We start from the raw sequence: 27,729 nt of genomic DNA on the forward strand, positions 1-27,729 counted from the left end.
AAAAAAGCGACGACGTGAGAAACGGGACCTGCCAACTGAGGCAAAGTTCTGCGGAGACGGCGACCGGCGTGGGCTGTTTTGATACTGTCGGCGATAGGGTGGTCCAGTTGGGTAGAAGTCGTCCCGTTCATAGTCACCGTAGCTTCGTCTTTCGTCTTGTTGACGGCGTCGGCAAAACCTTGAAATATGACCACGGATGCCGCAATAAAAGCAAGTCGGTAAAAGCGAGCAATTACACGCTATCGCAGGCTACAGTGCGCACGCTCCCAACGCAGACGCTCCTGAGATCTTCAGTACCATGCGACTACAGCGCCGCCGCTACTGTCACCCGCCGGAGAGTCAGCCGAGATGCGGCGCGTCCGCCTCCTTCATTCCACTGCCCCTTCTAATACTGTAACACCGCCGACTCGTCTATTCATGCGCAATAAACCTGACTCACACCTAACGTACGCGTTAAGACATGTCTGTACGTGTCACCTACAATACCTACGCCAACCGTCACTTCAAACGAATCATCCAGGGCCCACCGCAGCACGCGGGTGAGCGCCTCTCAACCCATTCGCAACGCTGCTGCTTCGTATTCCATCAGGGTTCCCATCGGGGAGGCGGTTCAAGAATTTTTTTTTTAATTTCTATATGTATATATACACGTATACATACAAACGCAAGCACGAACATGCAATGAGGGTGGTTGAAACTCATCACCTCCTTCTGAAAAAAATTTCTGGCCAAGGTACTGCAGATGGTATTTAAGAAAAGTTGGCTATCAGCGTTGGCAAGGGCAACTTTTTGAAACTCCAGCAATTATTTGAATTGCACTTCTTTTCTAAATTTCTCGCACTGAGTTGCGATGAGATCTGCGACAAAGTTTTAAAAAATGGCCTAAGAGGGATTGTGCAGAATATCTTTTGTCATGCCTAAATGTGATTTTATGACACCATTCACCTACCAGAAACTTGCAGAAATTGGCCCTTTCTATTTACATAACTGTAATTCGCCACAGAGTGCTCGAACATTTCACGAAGTTGATAGCCATACAGCGTCACAATGACGACGGCTTGTCCAAATGGTGCGGTCTGCATAAGGTCACCGAGAGTGATGTCTGAAAAAAAGTACACGAATGAGGAGCATGTACGCGTGTATCTACATAAAAGTTTCGAAAGATGACTTTTTGCTAGAGTGATATTTCTGGGAAAAGATGGAAAACAACTTATTATTACTATTATTTGTAGTAGCAGTAGCAATATTAGCAGTAGAGAATTATTATTTTTTCTCTTATATGTTGATGACATCAAAATATAAAAGGAAATTTATTCAGTTAACGACTGTCGCTTGCTGCAGTGAGATATGTGTTCTTTCTCCGAATGGTGTGATGACAATAACCTTTGTCTGAATACTTCAAAGAGCGAATTCACGAGTATATATTTCGTAAAACATCCATCGTGTCATTTACATACTTTGTCAATATGATGTCCTTATGTAAGGTATATAAATGCAGTGATCTTGGTGTTTATCTATCTATCTATCTATCTATCTATCTATCTATCTATCTATCTATCTATCTATCTATCTATCTATCTATCTATCTATCTATCTATCTATCTATCTATCTATCTATCTATCTATCTATCTATCTATCTATCTATCTATCTATCTATCTATCTATCTATCTATCTATCTTGTTACATACTACTGGCCTTCTACGAAGGCCTTAGGCAGGAGTGGGGCATAAATAAGTAACGCAACATATGCAAGAAAAATAAAAAAAATAAAGAGTGCCTGAAGTGATATATTGTGAAATAGTGACATTGACAAATGCCAAAAAACAACAATATCAAACAAAATTCGTGGCAGTAAAGACTCACAAAGCCCAAAACAACCATATTACAATTGTCCATACAGCATAAAGCCCATACAAGCACTGACCCCGTACTCACATAGCACAAAAAAAGTTTCAGCATTCATTCGAACATCGCGAAACAAGGTAATACATGACGTCACATTACGCCCCACCAAGTGCAGTAGCGCCTACGGAGTCGTATATCTATTATCGCATGCATAAAAGAAACAACGCTGTGTCGTGCTACCACATCAGGAGGTATACTGTGTTCCATTCTACAACTGTCCGAGGGAAGAAAGAGTACAGAAAAGTGTTCGTTCTGCACCTCAGCTCGGCCACTTTTTTGTATGTGAAGACATCGAGTTAAGTGACTAATGGCAGGTGCTATTAGCTCAGATGGATGAACCCGTAACTTTTTGTATTAAAACAAATAACAAAGCTTTAGCCTGTCGTGACAGTGCCTTGTTTCAAGGTTCTGAAGTTCTGCTTTTTAGAGGAGGTGTGACGGGGATGTTTTCCAATTATAACTGTATTAAATGAACCTAAAATATTTTCGTCGGGCATTTTTTAGTTTCCCTTTATTAGGGGCTGTCCAGGAATCCCAGGCCACCGCAGCTTGCTCCAATATAGGCCTAACAAACGTATTTTAGGCTAATAATTTTATTACCGGTGTTGAATGACTTTTTTTGTTTCCCATGAGCTTTTAGGGAGGCATCTAAGAATAGATATTTTCAATTACATATCTGATCATACTATTGTATTGTCAACTTTATAAATGTTCTTTTTGATAACATGCTAATTTTTTTCTGCTCACACTAAACGTGCTGCCACGCGTGACCTTCATTCTCTACGCTGCATTTGTAGAATCTCTCGAGAATTCGTTCTCCTACAGCCTTCCACAAATTGTAGACCACCGTATGTCTTCCTCAACTTGAATATGCGACTGTGATCTGGAATGGCATTGCTAAGTCTGGCAGGGACGCTATTGAGCGAGTTCATAAAAAATTCGAAAGCATTTACAATCATCGTTTCGCTAGAAATGAATATATGGATCTCGTTCTATATAACACTGCCACATTATTATCACTTCACTGCCGATGAAATCGCGCTAACCTATTATATCTTTACAAACTAGTTCACGGTATGCTATCCTACTCCTTGCTTCTCAGTTGCGTAAATTTTTGGATTCCACGTAAGTTAACCAGAGAGATACGACCATTTTATATACCTACCAATTTCTTTCAACACTCTACTGCTCACAGAATACAAAGTCTATATAACGTTAACTTTCATGATCTCTATTTTTTACAGTCCATTGAGTTAATTTTATTGCAACTCTGCACTGCCTTAACATAATTTTCACAATGTACAGATTCCTCCCTTTCCGTCTTTCAGGATGGTTTTTACATAGTTGTGCATATTCCCATTTTTTCCACTTTCTCACCATGATTCTCTTGTCTTTTTATTCTTTTAAACTTGCGTTGTTTCCTTTTTTCTGTCTACTTTTACTCTTTATTTTATTTTAGAGGCGAAGCTCCTTAGTGGGTGGGTCTGTCCATCCTCCGTTGGTGTATGTGGCCACCAGTGGCACATACCCGAAAGAACAGTCCTTAGAATGTCCGCTGGATGGCGGCACTTGTATATGAGGAATACATGAGGAAAATATTTGAGATGGCTGTACTTGGAGTGTTCAGTAGATAGACGGACGGACGGACATACAGATAGACGGACGGATTGACGGACGCACAACAGACAGAGAGGCGGACGCACGGACGGACGGAAAGAGAGACAGAGAGACGGCCGCTCGAACAGACACACGGGCGGATGGTTGGACAGACAGAAGAACGGACGCACGGACGGACGCATATAGGGACGCACGGACGGACGGACGCACCGATAGTCACACGGATGGACGGACGGGTGCATGGACGCACGGAAGCAAGAGCGAATAAGCGGATGAAAGCAAGGACGGACTGACGAACGCTTCGCCCCACCAATCATCATTCACTCCATGGATATGCTGTGTTTTTTTCTTAAGAATGTCTGTATTGTATTCTTTTAATTTTGCGTGCGCCTGCACTATAACCTTATGGTTGTTCCTGGTCCCGTTAAATAAGTGATTATTATTATTATTATTGGATTCCTCGCCTATCTGATACCGGTGACTTCAAGCAAAATTTAAGTCCTACTCTACATTCTGCATCAAAGTTGACGAAAAAACTTCATAACGCCTGCATGACCCTTCGGTGTTTCTCCTTAGCCTCTTCAAGCCATTTCGTGGAGAGCTGTTCGCTGACATGCTTCATTCCTTTGAGCTAGTTGCCTGGAATTAAGTGTTAGGGCGCTCGAGTTTTTTCTAATGGTAGTTCATTTTATTTTCTTATTATTGTGATTTATGAAACATGGCTAGGCACTCAAATTCCCTTATCTGGCTTCTTTTCTCCCGACCTAAATTACTGCCCGCAGTGACTGAGATTTCAGTCAAAGCTAACAAAAAAGTGGTAGTGTGCTGATCAACATTGACAATTTACAGATATACTATAGATGAAATAACTAAAGCTATCGCAGAATCAATCTGGTTAAATAACAACCTTGGACGCCACGACAAATTGTTGACTTGATGTTTCTTTTATCGTCAGCATTTCCCTTATTTCGTTTCGTTATATTGCATATTCCGTCTAATTTGTGATATCCTCTCAAAGTGGACACAGAATATTATTCTTGGTTATCCTTGCAGAGCCCGTTTTTTGCTATCGACTGACCTTTCTGAACGGTTGTTGTCAGAATGCCCTTTCTTCGTGCGTTTTTTCTGTTCTCCTAAGTGCACGTACGTTTTCTCCTCTCTCTCCCTCTGCACCCTTTTCCTTGCTGCTATTTCCCCACCCCCATTTTTGGTAGCAAATCGAATGCCAAAATCTTGTTAATCTCCCGGTTTTCCTTAATCTCCTTCTCTTGATTATTTTGATGTACTTAAAATGGACTGAAGCCCATTTACCTTCCTCATTACTGTAATCTCATCAAAAATGCCAGACTGCTGTTAGACTTTCTGGCGTTTGATCTCCTACTTGAACATGATTTAGCTGTCGATTTCAGTGGCATGGTCTTAGACCTATGTATGTCGAGTGATTAACCCGTTGACGTTTCCCGCTACGACATCTCTATTGCTCGTCTCAACAAATTCCACCCACCACTTAACCTATAAGATTATCTGTGTCAGCCGAAACAAAAAGCTACAGCATTACACGGACAAGTCTCCAAGACTTGCTTTCAAACAAGGTGATTGCATGGGCCTATATCAATACATGCTTACCATTGATTGGTCACAGGTTACTGATAAACAAAATGTAATGACCAAGTTGGTTAGCCTACGGAGCTTATATTGATCAGCATGTGCAATTTTGTTTCCCAATATACCCTAAACAACTAAATATATCGCCACTAGTTCTCATCTGAAATATAAGTGCACTGAAACATAGATATCGCGCGCAAAAGCAGTCGAAATGTTCTCCATACAGTGAGTGGGAGGAAGAGGTCAGATTTAAAGACGATAGCCTTTCTTGGGGTATTTCGACGCAAAAACTTTGGTCTGTCTGTCTGTCTGTCTGTCTGTCTGTCTGTCCGCCGTAACGATACCCCAAACGGCCAACCCCATCTGCAGCGCCCACCAATATTGCTCAAGTTTCAGCGTTCATACTTGTGCGATTGTGAATTAGAAAGCAACTATTGCGCATATCTGAGGCACCATAACAACACGTCAACATTTTGTATGTGTGTCTTTAAACTAGAGAATGCTTACATCAGTAATTATGAGGACCGTAGCGTTTATGACGCTACGGTGACAATGCAACGCTATGCACAAAAAGGCAAGTGTTTCCAACGCTTGGCTAAGACGACACGGTGGTGGCACCTGCCTGTAGCTTTGAGTTTTACACCTTATCGCCTCCGAGACAGGCGCGCACGCTTTACTTCGTTTTCGAAGATAACTGCCAGATAACACTCGTGTCTACGTGCCTCGATGCGTTCGTTCACCTTCACTGCACGGATCGAGGCACTCTAACGCAGCGCCTACAGAATACAATTCACCTGTTTTCTCGCGCAGAACATCAAATCAACTATCTTGGTAGGAAGCGCAGCAACTATTACACGGAACACACAACACAAGCGCTTGTGTTCTGTGTAATAGTTGCTGCACCTCCTAGCAAGATGGATTCATATCAACTGGCCCGATACAATTGTTTATCAAATAAACGTTGTGTTTCCTTTCTACAGACGCAAGACTATTTTCTTTCGATGACGTTTGCAGTGAAACATGCGGGGCTGATTTTTTTTTCGAACTCTCTCTAAGCGTCTCTCAAATTGGACGTCAGTTCATATGCCGAATTTTCGGAAAAAAAGTGCCTCTGACGAGCTGGCTGATTGTGGAAGTGTGTGCATGAATGACTAGTAAAAGTGGATGATCATTCTTCACCGAACTCAAACTGAGTAAAAGTACACGCCATCGCTGACTGTTTCACCACGCATTTCTTATCTGTTTATAAGGGTCTAACTCTAGCACTTCTATTGAACAACAGTCCGAGAATACATCTAGTGCTTTGTCGCTACATGACAATATCAGTGGTGAATGCACTGAGCGCCTAAAATCGTCCTTATCAAGTGGCTCCGATGACATCTTTGCGCTATACTAAAGGCTTATTATGGTAGTATAATTGTCCCTGTATTCTTCGCGACATTTAATACGCACTTCCACATTTCCTAGCACTTGGAAAACTGTTTATGTTTTTCTAGTATTGATTACCATAGAGTTTTCTGTAAATACACTAGAGGGAACTCTAGTGCTAGTGTCGATGGGAGCTGCAACGCATGGTGCTTCAGCGAGTATGGGAATGATAAGAAAAATCAGCAAATGGTAAACAGTTGCACTTCACCACTTTAACCTTTCATGATCATCAATTGAAATCAGGTCACGAAGTTCTTTTATTCTAAACAAAACCAAAACATAGAATTCACCAAAGCCACAAATGCTTTCGAAGCCCGCAAGCCCGAAGACTAGGCAAATCCATGTGCCACCCATCATTCCCATGGTGGCTGAATGATCGTAGCGCCAGAGTCCCCTCTGGTTAATTTCAGGACATTCTATGTTTATTACGGGCTCTAAAACTGGTGCTTCTAACTATCACCCCATTTCTGTACCATCTGCTACATCACAATGTGTCACATCAAATATCTCCGAGCAGACTTTTCCTGATATAGTGTCTTTTGGTGTGAAGAGCTCATTGAATCATATTCAACGTGGGTTTCTCAGTATAGTCGCTCGAGTATCACAAACCTTGCTAGTTTCAGGACGCAGATCTCCACGCTTATTCCTCGGAAAAGATATGCTGACTTAGTCTACTGTGGCCTGTGCAAAGCTCTTGGTGTAGTGAGCCACTGACTGATTTGGTTAACTTGCGCAATTTAATCTTGACTCATCGGTTGTAAATCTCCTGTACAGCCATTTGCCTCAATATTACGTTTTTTTATTGATTTGGTATAAAACGAGATGCTAGCGCACAAGCAAGGCGCCGACTACTGCTTAGCCCTCGAGTGAAATTTGAACACATATATTAAAGAAAAAATAAAAAAAGCAGTACGTGTTGGCGTAATTTCACAAACGTCTACCTTGTACAAAGTGTTTAGTGATGTCCTTCCAGGGTCGCTGTTTGACCAACTCATAATTTTTATTTATGTTAATGATGCTTTTATTGCTATTCAGAATTATTCTTTCCTCTAGTATGCCTGCGAATTCAGTATGTGTAATAAATTCATTTAGGTAATTACTGTCGCTTTTAGGGCCGAAGATCCTTACAGCGGCACCCGTTCGTCTCTCGTAGCCGTCGTAGTAGTGTGTAACAAGAATAACATTTTGACCTCCAAGGCGGTGCTGGTGAGATATTTCTTCTGTGCGTTGTTGAACAATAAAAGATAGTGCTCAATATACATGCCAATGACTGTTAAAGGGGAATGAGAAACAGGAGAATTTGGCTTTTAGTTAACGCGCACGCTGCGAATTTTTAATTGTTCAACACCGCACAGAAGACAAGAAAGGGTTGCTACGTAATACTCGCTTGGCGTAACCTCCTAGGTTTTAGAAAAGTTTAGCGAGCGTTGGGCAGCAGTGCAGTGAATACAGTTAACTAGTATATACCATGAACTCGAGGTGGTTAAAGGTGGGAAGTAGACACGAAGCGCAAGCCGTAAGAAAGTGTGCGTGTGCCTCCTCTCGGTCAGTCCTTGGAGTGTCCGCTGAATGGCGGTGCTTCTATATGAGGAATATATGATGAAAAGATGCGAGATGGTGGTACTTGGAGTGTTCAATAGGTGGACGAATGGACACACAGACAGATGCATGGACGGATGCACGGATGGCTGCACGGACGGATGGACGCATGGACGGACGCAGGAGCGGATGCATGGACAAAAGCAGGGACGGACGCACAGATCAACGTGCGGACGCACGAAGAGAAGTACGCACGGGTGGCCACACAGACGCACGCATGGATGAACGGAAGCAAGAACGGATGGACGGATGGATGCTTCGCCCCACTATCTATCATTCACTCCGTGGATATGCTGCCATTTTTTGAAGTTAGATTTGTGTGTTTTTTTCTGTAATGCTACAACAACAATCACTTTTTTCTGAATACTTCAAAGAGAGAATCAATCTCAAAGCATCGAGCATGTCATTTCCATACTCTGTCAATTCTGTGCCGTTTAGTAGGTTGGTACCCTTTCAGACGCGGGCAAAGCTTATGAAATCAATGATGTTGGCGTTACTTTTGATAGCACGTTGTATTGTGTTGTTTATTGTATTGTTTATTTTAATTATGAATTATATTATTATTATTATTATTATTATTATTATTATTATTATTATTATTATTATTATTATTATTATTATTATTATTATTATTATTATTATTATTATTATTATTATTATTATTATTATTATTATTATTATTATTATTATTAATATTATTATCATTATTATTATTATTTGCCAAATAGAAAGAAATCAAAAGGTGAAAATTATTATACTGCGGCTGCAAAACGACAAAACAACTTTCCGAAACATCCCAGACTTAATCGCCTGTTGGTTTCATTGTTTTGGTAAAACAATAGACGTACAAGGATGTACCCAAAGGTAACCAGACTTGGCTCAGCATTAGGCGGAGATAGTAAGGTAAAAACACAGTATACTATAGTGATGGGCGACTTTAATTCATAGGTAGGGAAGAAGCAGGCTGGAGACCAGGCAGTAGGAGATTATGGCATCGGCACTAGAAACGCCAGAGGAGAGCTACTAGTAGAATTCGCAGAACGCAATATTATGCGGATTTTGAATACCTTCTACCGAAAACGAGAAAACCGCAAGTGGACATGAAGGAGACCTAATGGCGAAAATAAGAACGAAATATACTATACAATGACTGCACACCCAGGAATCATGCAGGATGTGGAAGTGGTTGGCAAGGCACGATGCAGTGACCATAGAATGGTACGGTCTCGAATTCGCCTAGACTTGAAGAAGGAACGACAGAAACTGATACGCAAGAAGCCAATCAATGAGCTAGCACTGAGAGGGAAAGTACAAGAATTCAGAGTGTCGCTGCAGAACAGGTACTCGGCTCTTAGTGAGGAAACCAACCTTAGCGTAGATACAATGAATGATAATCTAACGAGTATCATTACGGAGTGTGCAGTGGAAGTTGGAGGCAGGGTAGTTAGACAGGACACTGGCAAGCTTTCCCAGGAAGCGAAGAACCTAATTAAGAAGCGTCAAAGCATGAAAGTGTCAAGTACAACAGACAAAATAGAACTGGCAGAGCTTTTAAAGTTGATTAATAGGCGTAAAGTATGCGATGTAACAAGGTATAACATGGAGAGAATTGAACACGCTCTGAAAAACGGAGGAAGCGTCAAAGAAGTGAAGAGGAAACTTGGGATAGGCAAAAGTCGGATGTATGCACTAAGGGACAAAGAAGGCAAAATAACTACCAATATGGATAGGATAGTTAAAATAGCGGAGGAGTTTTACAGAGATCTGTACAGTAGCCGAGACAACCACGACCTTAATACTAAAGAACTAGCAATAACCCAGATGACACCCCACCAGTAATGATAGAAGAAGTCAGAAAAGCTTTGGAGAGCATGCAAAAAGGCAAAGCTGCTGGTGAGGATCAGGTAACATCAGATCTGCTGAAAGATGGAGGACAGATTGTGTTAGAAAAACTAGCCACCCTGTTTACGAAGTGTCTCCTGACGGGAAGGGCACCAGAGTCTTGGAAGAACGCTAACATCATCTTAATACATAAGAAAGGAGATGACAAAGACTTGAAGAATTACAGGCCGATCAGCTTGCTCTCTGTAGTATATAAGCTATTTACAAAGGTAATTGCTAACAGAGTAAAAAAAAAACATTAGAATTCAATTAACCAAAGGAACAAGCAGGATTTCGAACAGGCTACTCAACAATTGACCACATTCATACTATCAATCAGATAATAGAGAAATGCTCAGAGTATAACCAACCACTATACATAGCCTTCATAGATTACGAGAAAGCGTTTGATTCAGTAGAAATATCAGCCGTCATGCAGACACTGCGGAATCAGGGCGTAGATGAAGTATATATAAACATTCTGGAAGAAATCTACAGGGGATCAACTGCTACTATAGTGCTTCATAGAGAAAGCAACAGAATACCAATCAAGAAGTGTGTAAGGCAGGGGGACACAATCTCCCCAATGCTATTTACCGCGTGCTTACAGGAAGTTTTCAGAAGCCTAGAATGGGAAAAGTTAGGGATAAGAGTTAATGGAGAATACCTTAGTAACCTGCGCTTCGCCGATGACATTGCATTGCTAAGTAACTCAGGGGACGAATTTCAACTCATGATTACGGAGTTAGACAAGAAGAGCAGAAAGGTTGGTCTTAAAATTAATCTGCAGAAAACGAAAGTAATGTACAACAACCTCGGAAAGGAGCAGAGCTTCGAGATAGGTAATAGTGCACTTGAAGTTGTAAAAGACTATGTCTACTTAGGGCAGGTAATAACCGCAGAGCCTAACCACGAGATTAAAGTAACTTGAAGAATAAGAATGGGGTGGAGTACATTCGGCAAGCACTCTCAAATTGTGACAGGTAGATTGCAGCTATCCCTCAAGAGGAAGGTATATAACAGCTGTATCTTGCCGGTACTTAGCTAAGGAGCAGAAACTTGGAGACTTACAAAGAGGGTCCAGCTTAAACTGAGGACGACGCAGCGAGCAATGGAAAGAAAAATGGTAAGTGTAACCTTAAGAGACAAGAAGAGAGCAGAGTGGATTATGGGGCAAACGGGTGTTAAGGATATCATAGTTGAAATAAAGAAGAGGAAATGGACATGGGCCGGGCATGTAGCGCGTAGACAGGATAACCGCTGGTCATTAAGGGTAACTAACTGGATTCCCAGAGAAGGGAAGCGGGTTAGGGGGAGACAGAAGGTTAGGTGGGCCGACGAGATTAAGAAGTTTGCGGGTATAAATTGGCAGCAGCAAGCACAGGACCGGGTTAACTGGCGGAACATGGGAGAGGCCTTTGTCCTGCAGTGGACGTAGTCAGGCTGATAATGATGATGATGACCCGGTAGTAGGGGATCCTCGCCCTAAACGAGCATCGAGTCATACCTTTCGAGAACATCGCACCTGGTGGATATGCACAAGAAGCTTTTTTATGGGTGCAGTGCTATTTTTTGTTTTGTTCTCGTGAAATAACTTTTTTCACGCTCTTGGTGTTTTTTGTCAAGGTCGTTCTAAAAGAACAATTTCCGGATGTAAAATGGTGCTTCGGGATGGCAATATTACCATTATGACTGGTCATGATCTTACAGTGAAAGTCCGGGTCACTTCACAGCTGTTTTTCTAAAGCACAGCCTATTTTCACTCGACCATCTCCCTACTCGTTTGTCAATATTCCGGGCAGAAATTTCTCCGCAACCTTCCTGCTGCTCCAAATCTTCCATCAAAATCTACAGAACGGAGCTCCATAATATACCAGATAACTTTTCCAACGCTTCATTGGTCGGTCATCGGTCTCCATGCAGAAGTGTGCTTTTTTTATTTTATTTTTCGTTTGTTAATTTGGTGGGCATCCACAACGAGCTTTGTCATAAATCGCGTCTCTCTCCATTTATCATTTCTTGAGCAGATGAAATCCCTCAAGCGCTAAAGATTCTTCCATCACACCATGATACTGCAGTAGTTGGTGAGTAATTTTGCCGGAGAAAGAAACGAAATTTCACGCTTACTCACTATTTTCTTCAATTGACCATCACGAAAAAAACTTACTGAGGGCATGAAATTGATTTAAAGAAAAACTTTTATCGTACCCAAAGAAAACCTTCTTAGGAGAATAATCTAACGAATGAAATTTGCTCAAAAGGAGTAGGCGATGCTCTCTTTGCATGCTACGCTCGCTCTGCCCAGTGCCGTGCTATTCCGGCTACTTTTGGGTACTCCGTCGTACGCGAAGTCCTTCTGAAAGTTTAATGTAAAACCTATTCACATAATGTGTCAAGATTAATAATCATATTTTTGCATACCACGACCTTGTATACCTAAATACTTGCGTTTATGCGGGAAGAAAGTTGGAAAATATACAAGCTACTGTTTTATCTACCCCTTGTTGTTCCTTTGCTGGCACGCTAAAATCAAGGGCTACGTCAATGAGCAAGACAGGAGGCCTTTTAGGGCGTGGCTTTGTAACAAGCGAACGGTGACCGCATTGTTCCGTCGTAAAAATAAGATGGTGCTTACTTCCTTGCTCAATGGGCGCCCTGATAGTGCCTCCGTTCAGCACGGCTCCATTCACGTCTGACCACTTCTTGGGAGTAGAGACGCTCTTGTCGATGTAGTACGTGAAGTACGCATCCGTCAGCAGGTTGCCCTGGTTGCACTCGCGCAAGCGGCAGATGTTATCGTTCTGCTCCAACAGCACCTTCGTGTAACCTATGACCTCAGCAATCGATTTGTTGACCAAGGGCTCGTACTCAAGTGTGATATTCAGAACCTCTTCATCTGAAAAGAGTTGAGAGACCAAGTTATCAAACACGTACTAGATTCTCTCCCGTTGAAACAGAAACAACAATTTCCAGTGCAATGATCTACTAAAGGCAGTAAGCACACAAACAAGCAAAATAAGAATAACTGGGAAGTGCTAGAAAGACAAACTAGGAAACATTAATGGTATAGGAGGACAAGGCCGCACACGCATGCCAACCTTTCGGAGTGTGTTTTCTTTCAAGAGTTTTCGGAAGAATCATAATAATTTAATTCGTAATTCACTTTTTAGAAGCAAAAAATGTGTTATAAACTCGGGGATTGCAATGTCATTTAAAATTAGTGCTTGACGCATGCATGTAGGTATTTTAAGCATTTCAAACATTGTGGTAAAAGTTTGATGCTTACAAAACTCGGTTATATCAACAATAGCGATATATGCATGCACTGGGGCATTTCATTTTAACTCATAATTTTTTTCTTCGTGGTATGTATATTCATTCGTGTACGATTCCTTAACGTATGCAAGTACCTAAATCTTTCATTATTCATTAGGTAACAACTTTCTGGCTACATGCGTATGGTCTATAAATACTATGAGCCGATGTTCCAAAGGCATATCTTTCTTTCGGTTGTCCGATTCAAAATTTTGGAGCTTGCCAATCGTATGGTAAACATCCAATACCTTCTTCGACGGATCCATTTATGAGAATGGGGTTTCCAGTCCAGTTCGTAACATTTCCATTTGCGTCGAACGTTACTTGGAGAAATCCTAGATACTTTCCAAACCAATAGTCTTGGACGACGAGAGCTTGACCATTGCCGCTAGTTTTATTTACTACTGTTGGATAGTCACCTTCAATCTTCTCTCCCCCAGGTGGGTCTTCCCCTAGAATGCATAAATATTGAGGGTTTTTTTTTTTACTTGTGGATACCGGTCAACAACTATAAAAGCAAAAGTAATATAATAATAATAATAATAATAATAATAATAATAATAATAATAATAATAATAATAATAATAATAATAATAATAATAATAATAATAATAATTATTTTATTGATATTTTTTTATTATTGAGAGGCAGGTGCATTGAAAGGTCATCCACTGCTATTTGATAATCATGCATGAATTTTAGATCTTAAAGCGAAGCGACGACGATTGTTCGAATGAGCAGGCAATCTAGTAAAGGGTGCAGTGTTTTGTTTGTCTAAAAGGAGCACTTTATGGGATGTGCTAAACGAAACTCGTATACTGCCTACGCGCGGCTTTGAAGTAGGTGTACCGGGAAAACAACGTCTGTGTAGACTGAAGAAGTATGGATATGAAAAGTTTACATATGTAAAAGGATGAGGCAGGGACGCCCCTTGTATCTTTAAACATGAATCGGCAATATGATACTTACCATGATACAAAAATGTATTCGTGTGTCCTCCGACGACTATGTCCACTTCATCCACCTTTGCCGCTATTTCCATTTCACGGGGATAGCCAATGTGAGTTATAGCAATTATAACTTTTACGCCGTGATTGGTAAGGTTTTTGGCTTCTTCCCGGATACTGTCTAGATCATTGCGGAATGTGACGTTACCTGAAACGTAAAGTGCTTGTTTTTGCTGTAAAAATAATAGATTTCATGTATTGGGTTGCTGCCCAACCCGCCTATGCAGTTGCATTCAGCATTTTGACGTTCACTGCTACTCGTCTGAGATTAAAATGGATGGTTGTCGCCTTGGCATGGAGACGTAGCGTGGTAGATGTGATCTACAGAGAAGTTGTGAGGTTGTTTGCACATGTTCTTGCCGAACGCCCTTCATCGAGGTCGAATAAAGAGAAAGTTTCCTCATATTTTACTGTCACTGTTTGGGGCACAGCCATAAACGTATTCTAGAAGTGTTCAGCGTCACTCATGAATTATGAAAGATTCAGTGCATACCAACAGTAAGATTTAGTTGGTGCAGTACAATTTCTCTACAAGTTGATTGCGTCTATGCGAAACATGACAATGCTCACAATTTTTTCAAGCTCGAACAGCATACTGATACTATGGGTAAGCAATTAATCTGCGCAAAAAAGTTATAAAATCCAAATATAGCTCGTTTAACGTCACGCTAACAAATTCATTAGAAATCAGCGTTCAATAACGTATTCCCCATAGGTGTCACACCAGTTGAGTATTAGTAAAGCTTTTTTATGCCATAACAAGGATGATAGATAGATAGATAGATAGATAGATAGATAGATAGATAGATAGATAGATAGATAGATAGATAGATAGATAGATAGATAGATAGATAGATAGATAGATAGATAGATAGATAGATAGATAGATAGATAGATAGATAGATAGATAGATAGATAGATAGATAGATAGATAGATAGATAGATAGATAGATAGATAGATAGATAGATAGATAGATAGATAGATAGATAGATAGATAGATAGATAGATAGATAGATAGATAGATAGATGGATGGATGGATGGATGGATGGATGGATGGATGGATGGATGGATGGATGGATGGATGGATGGATGGATGGATGGATGGGTATGTGGGTGGATGGATGGATGGATGGATGGATGGATGGATGGATGGATGGATGGATGGATGGATGGATGGATGGATGGATGGATGGATGGGTGGGTGGGTGGGTGAATGGGTGGGTGGGTGGGTGGGTGGATGGATGGATGGGTGGGTGGGTGGGTGAATGGGTGGGTGGGTGGGTGGGTGGATGGATGGATGGATTTTTCGACGCTTGGTGTTACATGTAATCATTTTTGGGCTCTATGTATGAAAAAATATATGAATATGAGGCATTCTGACCACATGGGACTCTTTAACGTGCGCCAAATGTGAGTGCATGGCTGTTTCTACAATGCACCCCCTCCCACCTCTAAATTAGGCAACCAGCGCCGGGGACCACACCCGCGCCCACGCCCACACATAAGCAACCATTGCAGCGAGTCAGTGCGTGAGTTTTTGACGTGGTGCCAAGCCCTCTCTTTATAAAGAGAGAGGGCGCATGGTTACGTGAAACTGTGCGACGCGGGCTGCGTCAAAAAGCCACACAGCAACGCGCTGCAACAGATGCGTGTGGCCGTGCCTTTACGTCCTAATCACTGTGGTTCCAAGCTACCACGGTGGGTTGCTCTTATATTTCACCGCTTTCATTAGGGACAAAGCTCCTTATGGTAGAGACTAGGCGTTATGCGCCATAGCCACCGGTGACGACGACGATGAGGATGACGATCACGCTGGTGACTATGAAGAACAAGCACGTTCCACACCACGCATACTCTCTCAGCCATCACGGCACAGCATATGCAAGGTACCCATCATACGCCATGATGCTGATTATGAAGATGATGATGATCACGGACAATGATGGTGCAGTAGATGACGTCTCGATATCCTCTATGATGCATTTCTTACGACTGGAAACAGTCAACAACTACCAAGAAAACGTGCACATACCTCATCTTTGCCAACTTCAGGCTAGATTCTTTACCAAAAAAAGAAACAGTAATGAATACAGAACAAAATTCAGAACTCAACACAACATACCATTCATGACTAATAAACATCATATAACTGTACACCGCTTTGTCGCTCATTTACATACGTGAGTGCTTAATGTCACGGGTGATTTACAGTAACGTCGAACTATGTGCTTCGCCTACTCATCATTTGTTTCGGGGATATGCCATGATTTTTCTTATATACATTTAAACACTATGTATGTTACCAAATAGTGATCTGTGTGTGTTTTTTACAGCTTTCTCTTCTCGAAGAGAGGTGGCATCACGCCCCACAGACACGTTTTATTACTCGAGGGAATTTGTGTTGAATCAGTCAGCGTATATTTTCTATATTAGTCATATAGCTAGAGTAGGAGAACACCCACAGACACGCAGACAAGACAGACTAACATACGGACAGACAGATTATCCAGGGCAGTTATCTTATATTGCTTGAAAATCGAAATAATAAAGATTGAGTAATATAAGGGTAAACATATATATTCGTGTTTGATTACTCCCTATAAACGACTCCAGAAAATTGTACTTCTTAGTAGTACGCCATGGCTAAGGCCACTTTTTGATGACACACCACCTTTGAAACAAATCGAATGCGCAATCAGGGCTGATGTAACGTCATCATTACTTTGGCCAAATTCTCTTGCTTTCTTTTTAGTGGTATATCAGCAGAATTCGGATCAGTAAAGGAGCCAAAAAAGAAATATCATTTAAATAGAATCGTTGCACTGTCTATACCTCTATTTCTTACGCGTAGTTCTGTGTTTTTATAGTTCTAAATGCATGTACTTGATGGCTGCATTCTCCAATGAAGCAGTAAACTAAGAGACAAGTTTGCGGCCTCTTATATTTCGGGTATCAGTTCACTCACCTGGATTTGAAAGTTCTCGAGTTTCATGAAGCACTGCCCCAAGAATGCCAATTTTCGTATTGTTAATAGTTACTGTGACAGATTTTGGAAGTGTAATATTCTTTAGTGCATTTTCGTTTGAAAAATCTGCATTTGTGTTGATGACGGATACGTTCGCCGCTTTCATGCGGAGTAAAAATGGGGCAAGGCCTTTGGGTCCATCGTCAAATTCATGATTTCCTAAACACTGCAATTTCGAAAAAAAAGAGTAATACTTAATTGAATATCATAATACGCACGAAAAAAATACGACCCAAGCAACATATATTGAGTGAAGCCTACAAAGTCAACGTCCTCAATTCCCAAGGCTGCTCGATTATAAACGTTTTCAATTTTACAATGAAAAATACAGGGCGAAAGATGAAGAAGCATGTACACATTGACAGCGCTTTACTGTTAACTCAATAATTATTGCAAATGATACAGGCGTGAACGTGTGCCCGCATTCAAAAGAGAAATATTATTGTGCTAAATAAAAAAACACACGGGAACTACCATAATCTGTTTACCGACTGCGCATGATTTTCAGGAATATATTTATCACTTAATTCACGTCACCCCATCTTTCTTCATATTGTGTCCTTGTCTCTAGGATTAGTTTTTGTTAATGCTACTGTACTACTTAGCACTTCCGCACTACTTAGCACTTCCATACTTAGCACTTCCGCCTGGTTAAAATGGTGGCTTGCATTGATGTGTGCAATGAGCAACCGAGTTTGGTAAGCAGTCATTCTCTTCGCACTTCCTCTGGTGCTCTCGTAGTCTAACATTTGCGCATCTTCCTGACTTCCCAATGTAACTATTGCCCCATGACATAAGAATCCTGTACACTACTTCTGTATCACAAGGAATGAAGGTGCTTCTGGTTCACACCTCATTTTCCTCTGTTTTGCCACCTGCACTGGGCTTAAGACGCGCGCAAATGCTGCCTAGCTTCTCAGGGTGCTTCTTCGTTTTTTTGTCCGCTATTCTGTGCAATACAGCTCAATACGTTATGATTCAAGACCAACTCAGATGTCGAAGGTGTGCTTGTTCTAAGCTTCGGCCCAACCAGACCAAGTGTGTAACATCCACTGCAGTCATACAAGAGTCATAAAAAGGGGGTCTGTGGTTTCATACGCTGCACGGGAGTGTTGCGGCGCCAGTGGGTGTTGACTGCCTTTAAGTCATTTCAGATTAGCCTGTCACCGTAACGGTCACCATCCGGACTTACAAGGGTTGATGCAAGGATTATGCCATGCACCAATCCTTGTTAAACTTCATGCGCAAGTTAAACTTGTTTGTTTATGTGTGCGTGTCCCTCGTGTTATGCACTTTTGTTATTCCGAAATGCAGTCCTTCCAATAATAAAAAAAACTGTAGCCCATTTTTATGTTGAGTGCGCTTTAGTTAGAATACGTCAGTCATATATTTTAATAAAATGGAAAGTATGATGGGAACTTGACGAAAAAAAAGCGCAAAATTTACCCTCGTTTGAATGAAAAACCTTTCGAAAAATAATACACTTACTACGTAATTGTATCCCATTTTCTCCATAACTGCAGAAACTATGTTGTATTTAAGTATGCTGTACCAAGCAGTTCCTTGATAGAAATCACCAGCATTCATAAACATCGTGTTTGTATGGTTCTTCTTCAACTCTTTTACCTGAAGAAGAAAAATCAAAACATTATTTCAATTCAGCGTGACATGCAACGACTCAACACGTACGTCAAACAGATGTAAAGGCGCCGTTACAACTTGTTTTTTCGACCATTACTCAGTCCCCCAAAGACAATTATGATGGAAGTGAGACATGTCCTTATTAAAGAAAGATACCATCGCTTTCATTAAGCCGTCCAAAGCTGAATCACAGCAAAGATGGCAGGCAGTTAGCTCATTCGGACTTAGCTAAATTTACCCTCTGACCGGTCTATTTCCCACCCCTTGTTATACTATACTATACTATACTATACTATACTATACTATACTATACTATACTATACTATACATAATTTGGTCTATCTCATTCTGTCTATAGCTGTAAACAAGTCTCGACCATAACAGTTCTGCTTTAAAACCCCTGTAGAGCGTTCAGGTATGTGTCCCAGAAATTGGGTGAATCCCACTTCTCACCACACGAGTCCACTGAAGATTAACAAGGGAACACACATGCGCGACCATCGGCAAGGGGCCGCACGTTGCAGTTTATTTTGTTCACCACGTGCACCGAATGCTTGCGCAATGGCTCAGCGCGTGCCGGTTTACGGTGGTGATCACTGTCCATCTACGTCACGCGGAAGACCACGACCTCCACAGCTGTGCGGTAAAAGTAGTTGCACCACAAGCAAAAGGGAATATCCGTAAAAAAAGTTATGATCTGTGTGTGAGCGGTAAGTACAATTTCGCACGCTTACTGACAGAAATATAGTGCCTATACATTTCTTCTTTAACCCAGGTGGTAATAACTGAGTTTGCCATAAGTACACAGTCGAGTGAAGCTTTTTATTGGAAAGAGAGTTACAACAGGTTTACTGTCAATGGACTTAAAAGAAACATTCTTGAACAAAACTCATATGTCTCGTTTATAGTTAGGCAGTTATGCACTTAAGCATTAGGCGCTGGTTTCATGGCTAATGCCGTCTGGTGGGTGGGAGCCATATATGAAGGAACAGGCAAGTGAGCAAGTTTCTCCCACCATACAGCTGCTTCCGGCTTTGACGTCCACACTGCGATGTCTGGGACAGTCTGAGGCGACGTTTTGGTGAAGTGCATATGAACTGTACTTTCCGCTATACTGTCACTGGTATCGTCGACTTCGACTGACGCCGAGGAAGGAAACGCTGGACAAACGTCAGCGAAAACGCTGTATGTAGTTCGGCCTTTGTGATGCCACCGCGTGTCGTACGAACATCTGCGGAACAGCTCCGACGGAATGCTAGTGGCGCTGAAGCAAGGTGGGCTCGCATACGTACCCAGACACCGAGATAACGTGCTGCTGCGCGTACAAGAAACCCTGCAGCTCAATGAACATTCAGTAATTTTCACTACATTTCGTATGGTTTCTAAATTTCCAAGCCTTACTTCGTATAACAGGCTGATGTGTTGCTATCACATTCATTGCTGTGACTTTTAGGGGCGAAGCTCCTTAAGCGATGGGTCGTGCGTCCACGATGTATGTAGTAGTAATAGTTGTAGGTAGCCACGCCTTGTTTAGTCCTTAGAATGTTCGCTGGATGGCGTTACTTCTATATGATGAATATAAATGATGAAAAAATGCGAGATGGCGGTACTTCTGGCGGTATCTAGTGTTCACTAGATAGATGAACAAAAAGATGCATGAACTGACAGAGAGATAAGCAGACGGACGGATGTATGGACGCGCTGACGGACCGACAGACAGACAGACAGATGCATGGACGGACGGACAGATGGACAGACGGATGGACGCATGGACGGACGGAAGCAAGAACGAACGGACGCACTGAAGGACGCTTCGCCCCACTCATCATCATTAACTCCGTAGATATGCGCTGATTTTTTTGCGTCGATATGATGACATTGCCTTGATGAGTAGCTCATAGACGAATAACAGCTCATGAGTACTGAACTGGACCCGGAAAGCAGAAGAGTAAGTCTGAAAATTAATATGCATAACACTGGAGGAAGATGCATCAGGCTCGGCCAAAAACAGGGCTTTGCGGTAGGTGGAAAGACGCTGAAAGAATTATGTCTGCTTAGTGCAGGTAGTGAATGCGGAGCCGCCCCATGAGAGTGAAATAACTAGAAGAACTGCAATATTCGGTGCAGCGCCGCGTACGAAATTGCAAGAAGATGCAGTTGACAGGAAAGAGGCGCTCCTGTGAACTACTTCATACAATTTTGTATGTGGTGCTACACCCAATATTGCAACTAAATACCAACTAGCCTGCATAGACAACCTTGTTTAATAACTAAAAGAATAATGATGGGGTGGATGACACTCGGCAAGCATTCCCAAATCATCAATGGTAGTCTACCATGAACCTCAAGAGGAAGGCACATAACTGCTGCATCTTGCCAGTATTTACCTACGGAGCAGAAACCTGAAGATTTACAAGGAGGGTTCAGCTTAAATTGAGGGTTATGCATTGAGTTATGGAGAGTAAAATTATAGGTGTAACCTTAAGAGACAAGAAAAGAGCAGAGCGGGTCAGGGAACAAACTGTGGTGAAGGATATCATAGTTGAAATCTAGAAGAAAAAACGGACATGGGGCGAGCACGCAGCGCGTAGGCAAGATAACCGATGGCCATTAAGGGTAACTGAATGGATTCCCAGAGAAGGCAAATGCTCGAGGGCGAGGCAAGAAGTTAGGTGGGCCGAGGGAAATGCACGTGCGGGTGAGGGGATAAAAATTGGCCCCGTATCTCCATGTCATCTGGAAATGTCGTCGAAAGACAATTGTCTTGCGTGTGCAGAGAGCGAACAATTTATTTAATGTTCTGCGTCAGAAAATCGGAGAACGGTAATTTAAAGGCGCTGCGTTAGAGTGCCTCGAGCGTGCAGCGGAGGCGAACGAGCACACCAAGCACGTCACACATGAGACATGAGCGCCACCTGGTAGTGTTCTTAGAAAACGAAGCACGTGGCTCTGAGACGAGTGAGCGCACCCGTTTCAGAGGTGATAAGGTGTAGAACGCAAGGCGGCGGGTAGGTGCCACTACCATCGCGTCTTGATAGAGCGTAGGAAACACCTTTTCGTGCAAGCGTCGCATGGCCAGCGCAGCGTGATAAGCGCTATGGTCCTTAAAATTACTTATGCATGCCTTTTCTAGTAAAATATGCACATGCAGACTACATACTTGTTGTTATGGCGCCCCAGAATTGTGCAATAATTGCTTATTAACTGACAATTGCACGAGTATGAACGCTATACCTTGAGCAACATTGGTGGGCGCTGCGGATTGGGTCGGCCGTTTCAAATGTCCGGTGCCGCTAAGAGTGGACAAACAGACAAATGTATAGACAGACAGACAGACCAACATTTTTGCGTCGAAGGTCCCCAAGAAAGACTATCGTCTTTAAAATAGCAGGTTTGTTGCTTAGAGCTGGCTTACTCAGTGGCGTGACGTATACCGTGGTACCACGAGACATGCTCGGTGTATTACAAGCGCACGTGTATTTGGAGCTCCCACATACATGCAGATAATAATTAAAACCTTTTTTTTTTATCCTGACACTTTCTAATTGCGTGAATATTGATACAAAAAGAGGTATCTCATATTGTCCCATTTTATTGACCTCATGGACCGTCAACTGCTAAGAGGCTCTCCTTAAGCCAACGGTGATGTCATAAAGAGAACTCACCTTTGACGTTTTTTGCACGCCTACTGTAACCAAACAGCTGAAGCGTTGGTTATTATGAATGTCATTATTACGAGGCAAACAAACGTTTGTTTTTCATATGTCCTCTACGCAAACACAGTCACTGCCAGAGTAGCCATCCAAATCTCGTCCGTGTTGCTTCATGCGACTGGACGGTCTCCGCGGTTGTGGTACTGAAGTAAGATGTTTCTTTAATTTTCACTGAACGATTACCCCACATTGCCCGAAAGTGTTATAGCAGGGAGTTACTGGAGGAAATAAACAAATTTTCAGTCAGACACCACATTCGCTCAACACACAACCGGTTCCCCTACACAGTAGTTTTTATCACAAAAAAAGAAAAAGAAAGAAAAAGTTTGCAGACATATTTGTTCTGGATAGCATTCACGTATTGTAAGTCAGTGCTAACTACGTTTAAAAATGTAAAGCGGTTGATTAAGATAGTTTTCACTTCTAAGTCCAGTTTTGTTATTGTGAATGAAAAAAAACTTCACCCTCAATTTTACCCATCAGTATGAAAGCACTTCCCCATTCAATCCTCGTTTTACTTCGTTACAGCTTTAATTCCAGCCATATTGTCCTGGGATGAACCTAGCAGCTCGGTTTTGTATTTTTCACTGTTTATCGAAGAGTTCTGAGAGTGTGTTAAACAAATCATGCGCATGGTAACCAGAGTGATGCGTCATCACAAAGGCTTTGGAGAGGCGGGAATGCTCCTTATAATCTGTGACTTTGTAAATAAAGGATTAACATGTAACATCTCGTACCAAGAATACAGTAAGACTGAGATTTAACAAGCCAATACCCTAATTCAATTGATTTTGATAGATTGATATGTGGGGTTTAACGTCCCAAAACCACCATATGATTATGAGAGACGCCGTAGTGGAGGACTCCGGAAATTTCGACCACCTGGGGTTCTTTAACGGGCAACCAAATCTGAGCGCACGGGCCTACAACATTGCCGCCTCCATCGGAAATGCAGCCGCCACATCTATTAATGGTATCGTGGGACGTAAAATGATCAAAGTATCTTTTGAAACAATGAGCAGCAAGGTATGGCGCCTTGATTATGTCAGACTTGCACGCGTAAATGTTCACCGGCTGTGTTATGTATGTTGCGTGTAGAGAATTTCGGATTTATTGAAACGCAGTGTTCCAGTTCTGAGTGAACGAGATCTCACGTTAGGAAGATGGAAAGGCGTAAAAAAGCCAGAAAACTTCGAGTACATTTCATTTTCAATGTAAGAAACGGTTTACTATCGTCCTTCATTCTATCGAACCCGGAATCGTGTCTTTGTAACAGAAAAGCACATAAATACATATTTACGGGTAAGCAAGGAGAAAGCAAATTGACTAATAATTATTGATACTATGATGTCTAGAAAAATAATTGTATGTGACAAAAGATGCGTGTAACACTTTTTGAAACAAAACAAAACCAGCATGTCTTCAGAGGTGGATGCCGCTTGAATAAAAAAAAAGACCACTCGCACGATTAGAATTATCGCACAGTGACTGCATTTGTTAATTTAACTGAAATGCATAGCTCTCAAAAGTATTATGAAATAATTTGTGAGACAATGGCAGTTCTATAGTGATGGGTGGAACACGCAGAAAGCAGCGAAACTGGCAAGAATGGCCATGTGGTGGTCATGAAATCTCGAACCGAAAGTCGATGCAGACGGGCGCCGTAACCCACAATTCTTTGCGTGAGCCATGATATCGCTATTCACCTATTGAACTGCACAGTTGTCTTGATTACATTCGAAACTCCAGTGCTGGGGTCATTATTCAATATTGCCGCAGTTTCATCTCAAAGGCGAATCAATAAACGCAATAGCAACAAAATGGAATGCTATACCAAGTTAGACTAGCAGCTAACTACTTTACACAAGGTTCGATGTGGCGTAACCTTTCAGAACGCTGACATAAAATAACACGGCCACTGCCATGAGCGAAGCTACCTTTGTGCCGTGTATATAGTTAACGTAAAGTGATCGGTCCGAGCACATCACGTACAAATGTATGAGCTGTCTGCTGGTCTCTGTTAAGCTAGCGTTTGCGCCAGCGTGCGCGACCGGGCCCGTTTGGTCAAAGGTCGCATACTCTGCCCAAGCGACTACCGGCAGCCATCGCACACTTTCACACACACACACACACACACACACACACACACACACACACACACACACACACACATATATATATATATATATATATATATATATATATATATATATATATATATATATATATATATATATATATATATATATATATATATATATATATATATATATATATATATATATATATATATATATATATATATATATGACCGATGGTCCCTCGTATACAACCTAACGACATGAATAAGGGAAAGAAGTGTATACCAAAGGGCTCGTTTTCCCCTGTTTTGACACAATATATTGAGATATAACAGACAATAATGCCAAGGAACGTATAGGGGAAGTTATTAGAACCAATGTAAGGTAAGCTGATCGGCCTGTAATTCTTCAAGCCCTTCAAGCCCTTCAATTCTTCAACTCCTTGTCATCTCCTTTCTTATGTATTAAGATGATGTTAGTGTTCTTCCAAGCCTCTGGTACTCTTCCCGTCAGGAGACTCCTCGTAAACAGGGTGGCTAGTTTTTTCTAACACAATCTGTCCTCCATCTTTCAGCAGATCTGATGTTACCTGATCCTCACCAGCAGCTTTGCCTCTTTGCATGCTCTCCAAAGGTTTTCTGACTTCTTCTATCATTACTGGTGGGGTGTCATCTGGGTTACTGCTAGTTATTATAGTATTGAAGTCGTGGTTGTCCCGGCTACTGTACGGATCTCTGTAAAACTCCTCCACTATTTTAACTATCCTATTCATATTTACTTTACATTGGTTCTAATAACTTCCTCTATAAATTCCTTGGCATTATTGTCTCTTAGATCACATTATATTGTGTGAAAACACAGGAAAACGAGCCCTTTGGGTATACACTTCTTTCCCTTATTCATTAACGAGGGTCTCGTACTGGCAGACTTGGAGCCGTTAGGTTGTATACAAGGGACCATTGGTCAGCTGCCAACTCGTAATAAGTTCACGGGCTACGTGACGCCATACAGACACACAGAAAGAGTGTACCACACTCGCCTCCATGGCTACAGGTGGCGCTGACTGACATTCCCACGTTTAAATTCACATAAACCCAATGAAGTGGCAGGGGGAATGGCCACCGTGCTAGCTCAACGCTAGAGCATTGAATGCGTTATTCGGAGGTCATAGGCTATATTCCTGCTCACGGCAAGGTATTTTTTCACCCACTTTTCTTTCTTCTTATTTACTTTACATTGGTTCTAATAACTTCCCCTATACATTCCTTGGCATTATTGTCTGTTAGATCTCATTAATAGGGTGATTCCACGAGAGATCGTCACGGGTCCAAAAGTTTATATTTTAGATTTCATTGAGTATTTTATATTTCGTGGACCTCTCACCAGGTAACCCGAAAATCAACTTCGTTTTATGATTAACGGCATAACTTACGAGAAAAAAAATCAAACTTCACCAACACAGAAGCACCGATTTTGTCACCTGTCATTTTCGAAAATTGCAGATGCTATAAAAAGACAAATATTTTTGTTTCAAGGAAGATATTTTTTACCTGAAATGCATGTCTAATGAAGAATGAATTCATACAGTTTCAAGTTTGTAGACCTTAAGAAAATAGCTTTTAAAAATGTCTAATTTTACGACAGTTTAAAATAGGTTACGTATTCCCCCTTTTTTTTCTCTCCGAAAGTAATGCAACTCGCGTTTGAAACTCATTGCCGTTTTTCCGTTTCGATTTCTAGATTTCTCAACTTATCAGCGCATTCTCGAAAAGCTCTGATTTGTACCACGAATATTGTGTTAAAAACAAAATATTGCAACATGTTTTTCTATATTACTGTATGATGGTTTTCGGTTGTCTATTTACGAGATTTTAAGAAAAATCGAAGATGGGGTTTTTTTATTCAAATTTCAGTGGAGTACACTTTTGCCATTATGAGAACTTCGAGGCAATATATAAAAATTTACATTGTCCCTACGGAAGCAATAATTTATGTACCTAACGAACACACTATATCCTTAAAACGTGTCAAGTTTTAAAACGCTGCTTGCATTAGTTTTGGAGAAAAAAATGGGGAATACGTAACTTATTTTAAACTGTCGCAAAATTAGACATTTTTAAAAGCTATTTTCTTAAGGTCTACAAACCTGAAACCGTATGAATTCATTCTTCATTAGACATGCATTTCAGGTAAAAAATCTCTTCCTTGAAACAAAAATATTTGTCTTTTTATAGCATCTGCAATTTTCAAAAATGACAGGTGACGAAATTGGTGCCTCCGTGTTGGTGAAGTTTGATATTTTTTTCTCGTAAGTTATGCCGTTAATCATAAAACGAAGTGTCTCTTCATAGAACGCTTCTGCTTTCGGCTCCGAGCATTGTTATCAAGTTTTTCGCTTTTTACGGGAGACGCTGCTCCCTGCCCCAAGGCGACGGACGCGGAGTCGTCCACTGGTCCGCCCAGCCAGAGGTCTGCTATGGCGAGCTCCTCGGTAAATCAGCGCGCCTGGACCAGAACCAGTGAGGCCAACGGTGATAGTCACTGCATCATGGCTGTGGACGTGGAGCCTTCTGCGGCTCTGTCCGACCATAGACCACCTTTGGCAAGCTCGTCGCGGAAACGAAGCACCTGTTCGAGCACCAGCGAGGACACGGAACTGTACTCGGCCACTGGCGACGACTCGTCGGATGACGACTTCGAGACCGTGAGAAGCAGGAAGGCCAAAAGAAGAAGTATCAAGTCTTCACCAGCAGGGACATTAACGTCTCAGTCAAAAGGAGAATGCTGGCCGCACACCATCCTCTTCATGCCCGAGGACTCCACCATCAGCCTTCGAGCAGTAAACAGGCAAGCTCTCTCTATGTACTTTGAGGGGGTAGCACCAAACGACATTAAGGATATCCGGGTG

At 41.7% G+C, this 27,729-nt stretch overlaps 1 protein-coding gene across 6 annotated transcripts in view; it reads right to left on the minus strand.

The window, feature by feature from the left end:
- LOC119166683 (snake venom 5'-nucleotidase) overlaps nucleotides 1-27,729 on the minus strand; it is a 58,432-nt gene that overhangs the window by 10,496 nt on the left and 20,207 nt on the right. For all 6 annotated transcript variants that reach the window (XM_075891511.1, XM_075891507.1, XM_075891508.1 and 3 more), the window contains 6 exons: nucleotides 18,875-19,012; nucleotides 17,327-17,552; nucleotides 14,322-14,507; nucleotides 13,601-13,804; nucleotides 12,673-12,933; nucleotides 950-1,102 (listed from right to left, as the gene is read on the minus strand). In XM_075891511.1, the coding sequence (XP_075747626.1) occupies nucleotides 950-1,102; nucleotides 12,673-12,933; nucleotides 13,601-13,804; nucleotides 14,322-14,507; nucleotides 17,327-17,552; nucleotides 18,875-18,979 (1,135 nt within the window). In that variant the 5' untranslated portion in view covers nucleotides 18,980-19,012. The remainder of the gene's footprint in view (nucleotides 1-949; nucleotides 1,103-12,672; nucleotides 12,934-13,600; nucleotides 13,805-14,321; nucleotides 14,508-17,326; nucleotides 17,553-18,874; nucleotides 19,013-27,729) is intronic.

Source organism: Rhipicephalus microplus, chromosome 1 (genome assembly GCF_043290135.1).
Source record: "Rhipicephalus microplus isolate Deutch F79 chromosome 1, USDA_Rmic, whole genome shotgun sequence".
NCBI lineage: Eukaryota > Metazoa > Arthropoda > Arachnida > Ixodida > Ixodidae > Rhipicephalus > Rhipicephalus microplus.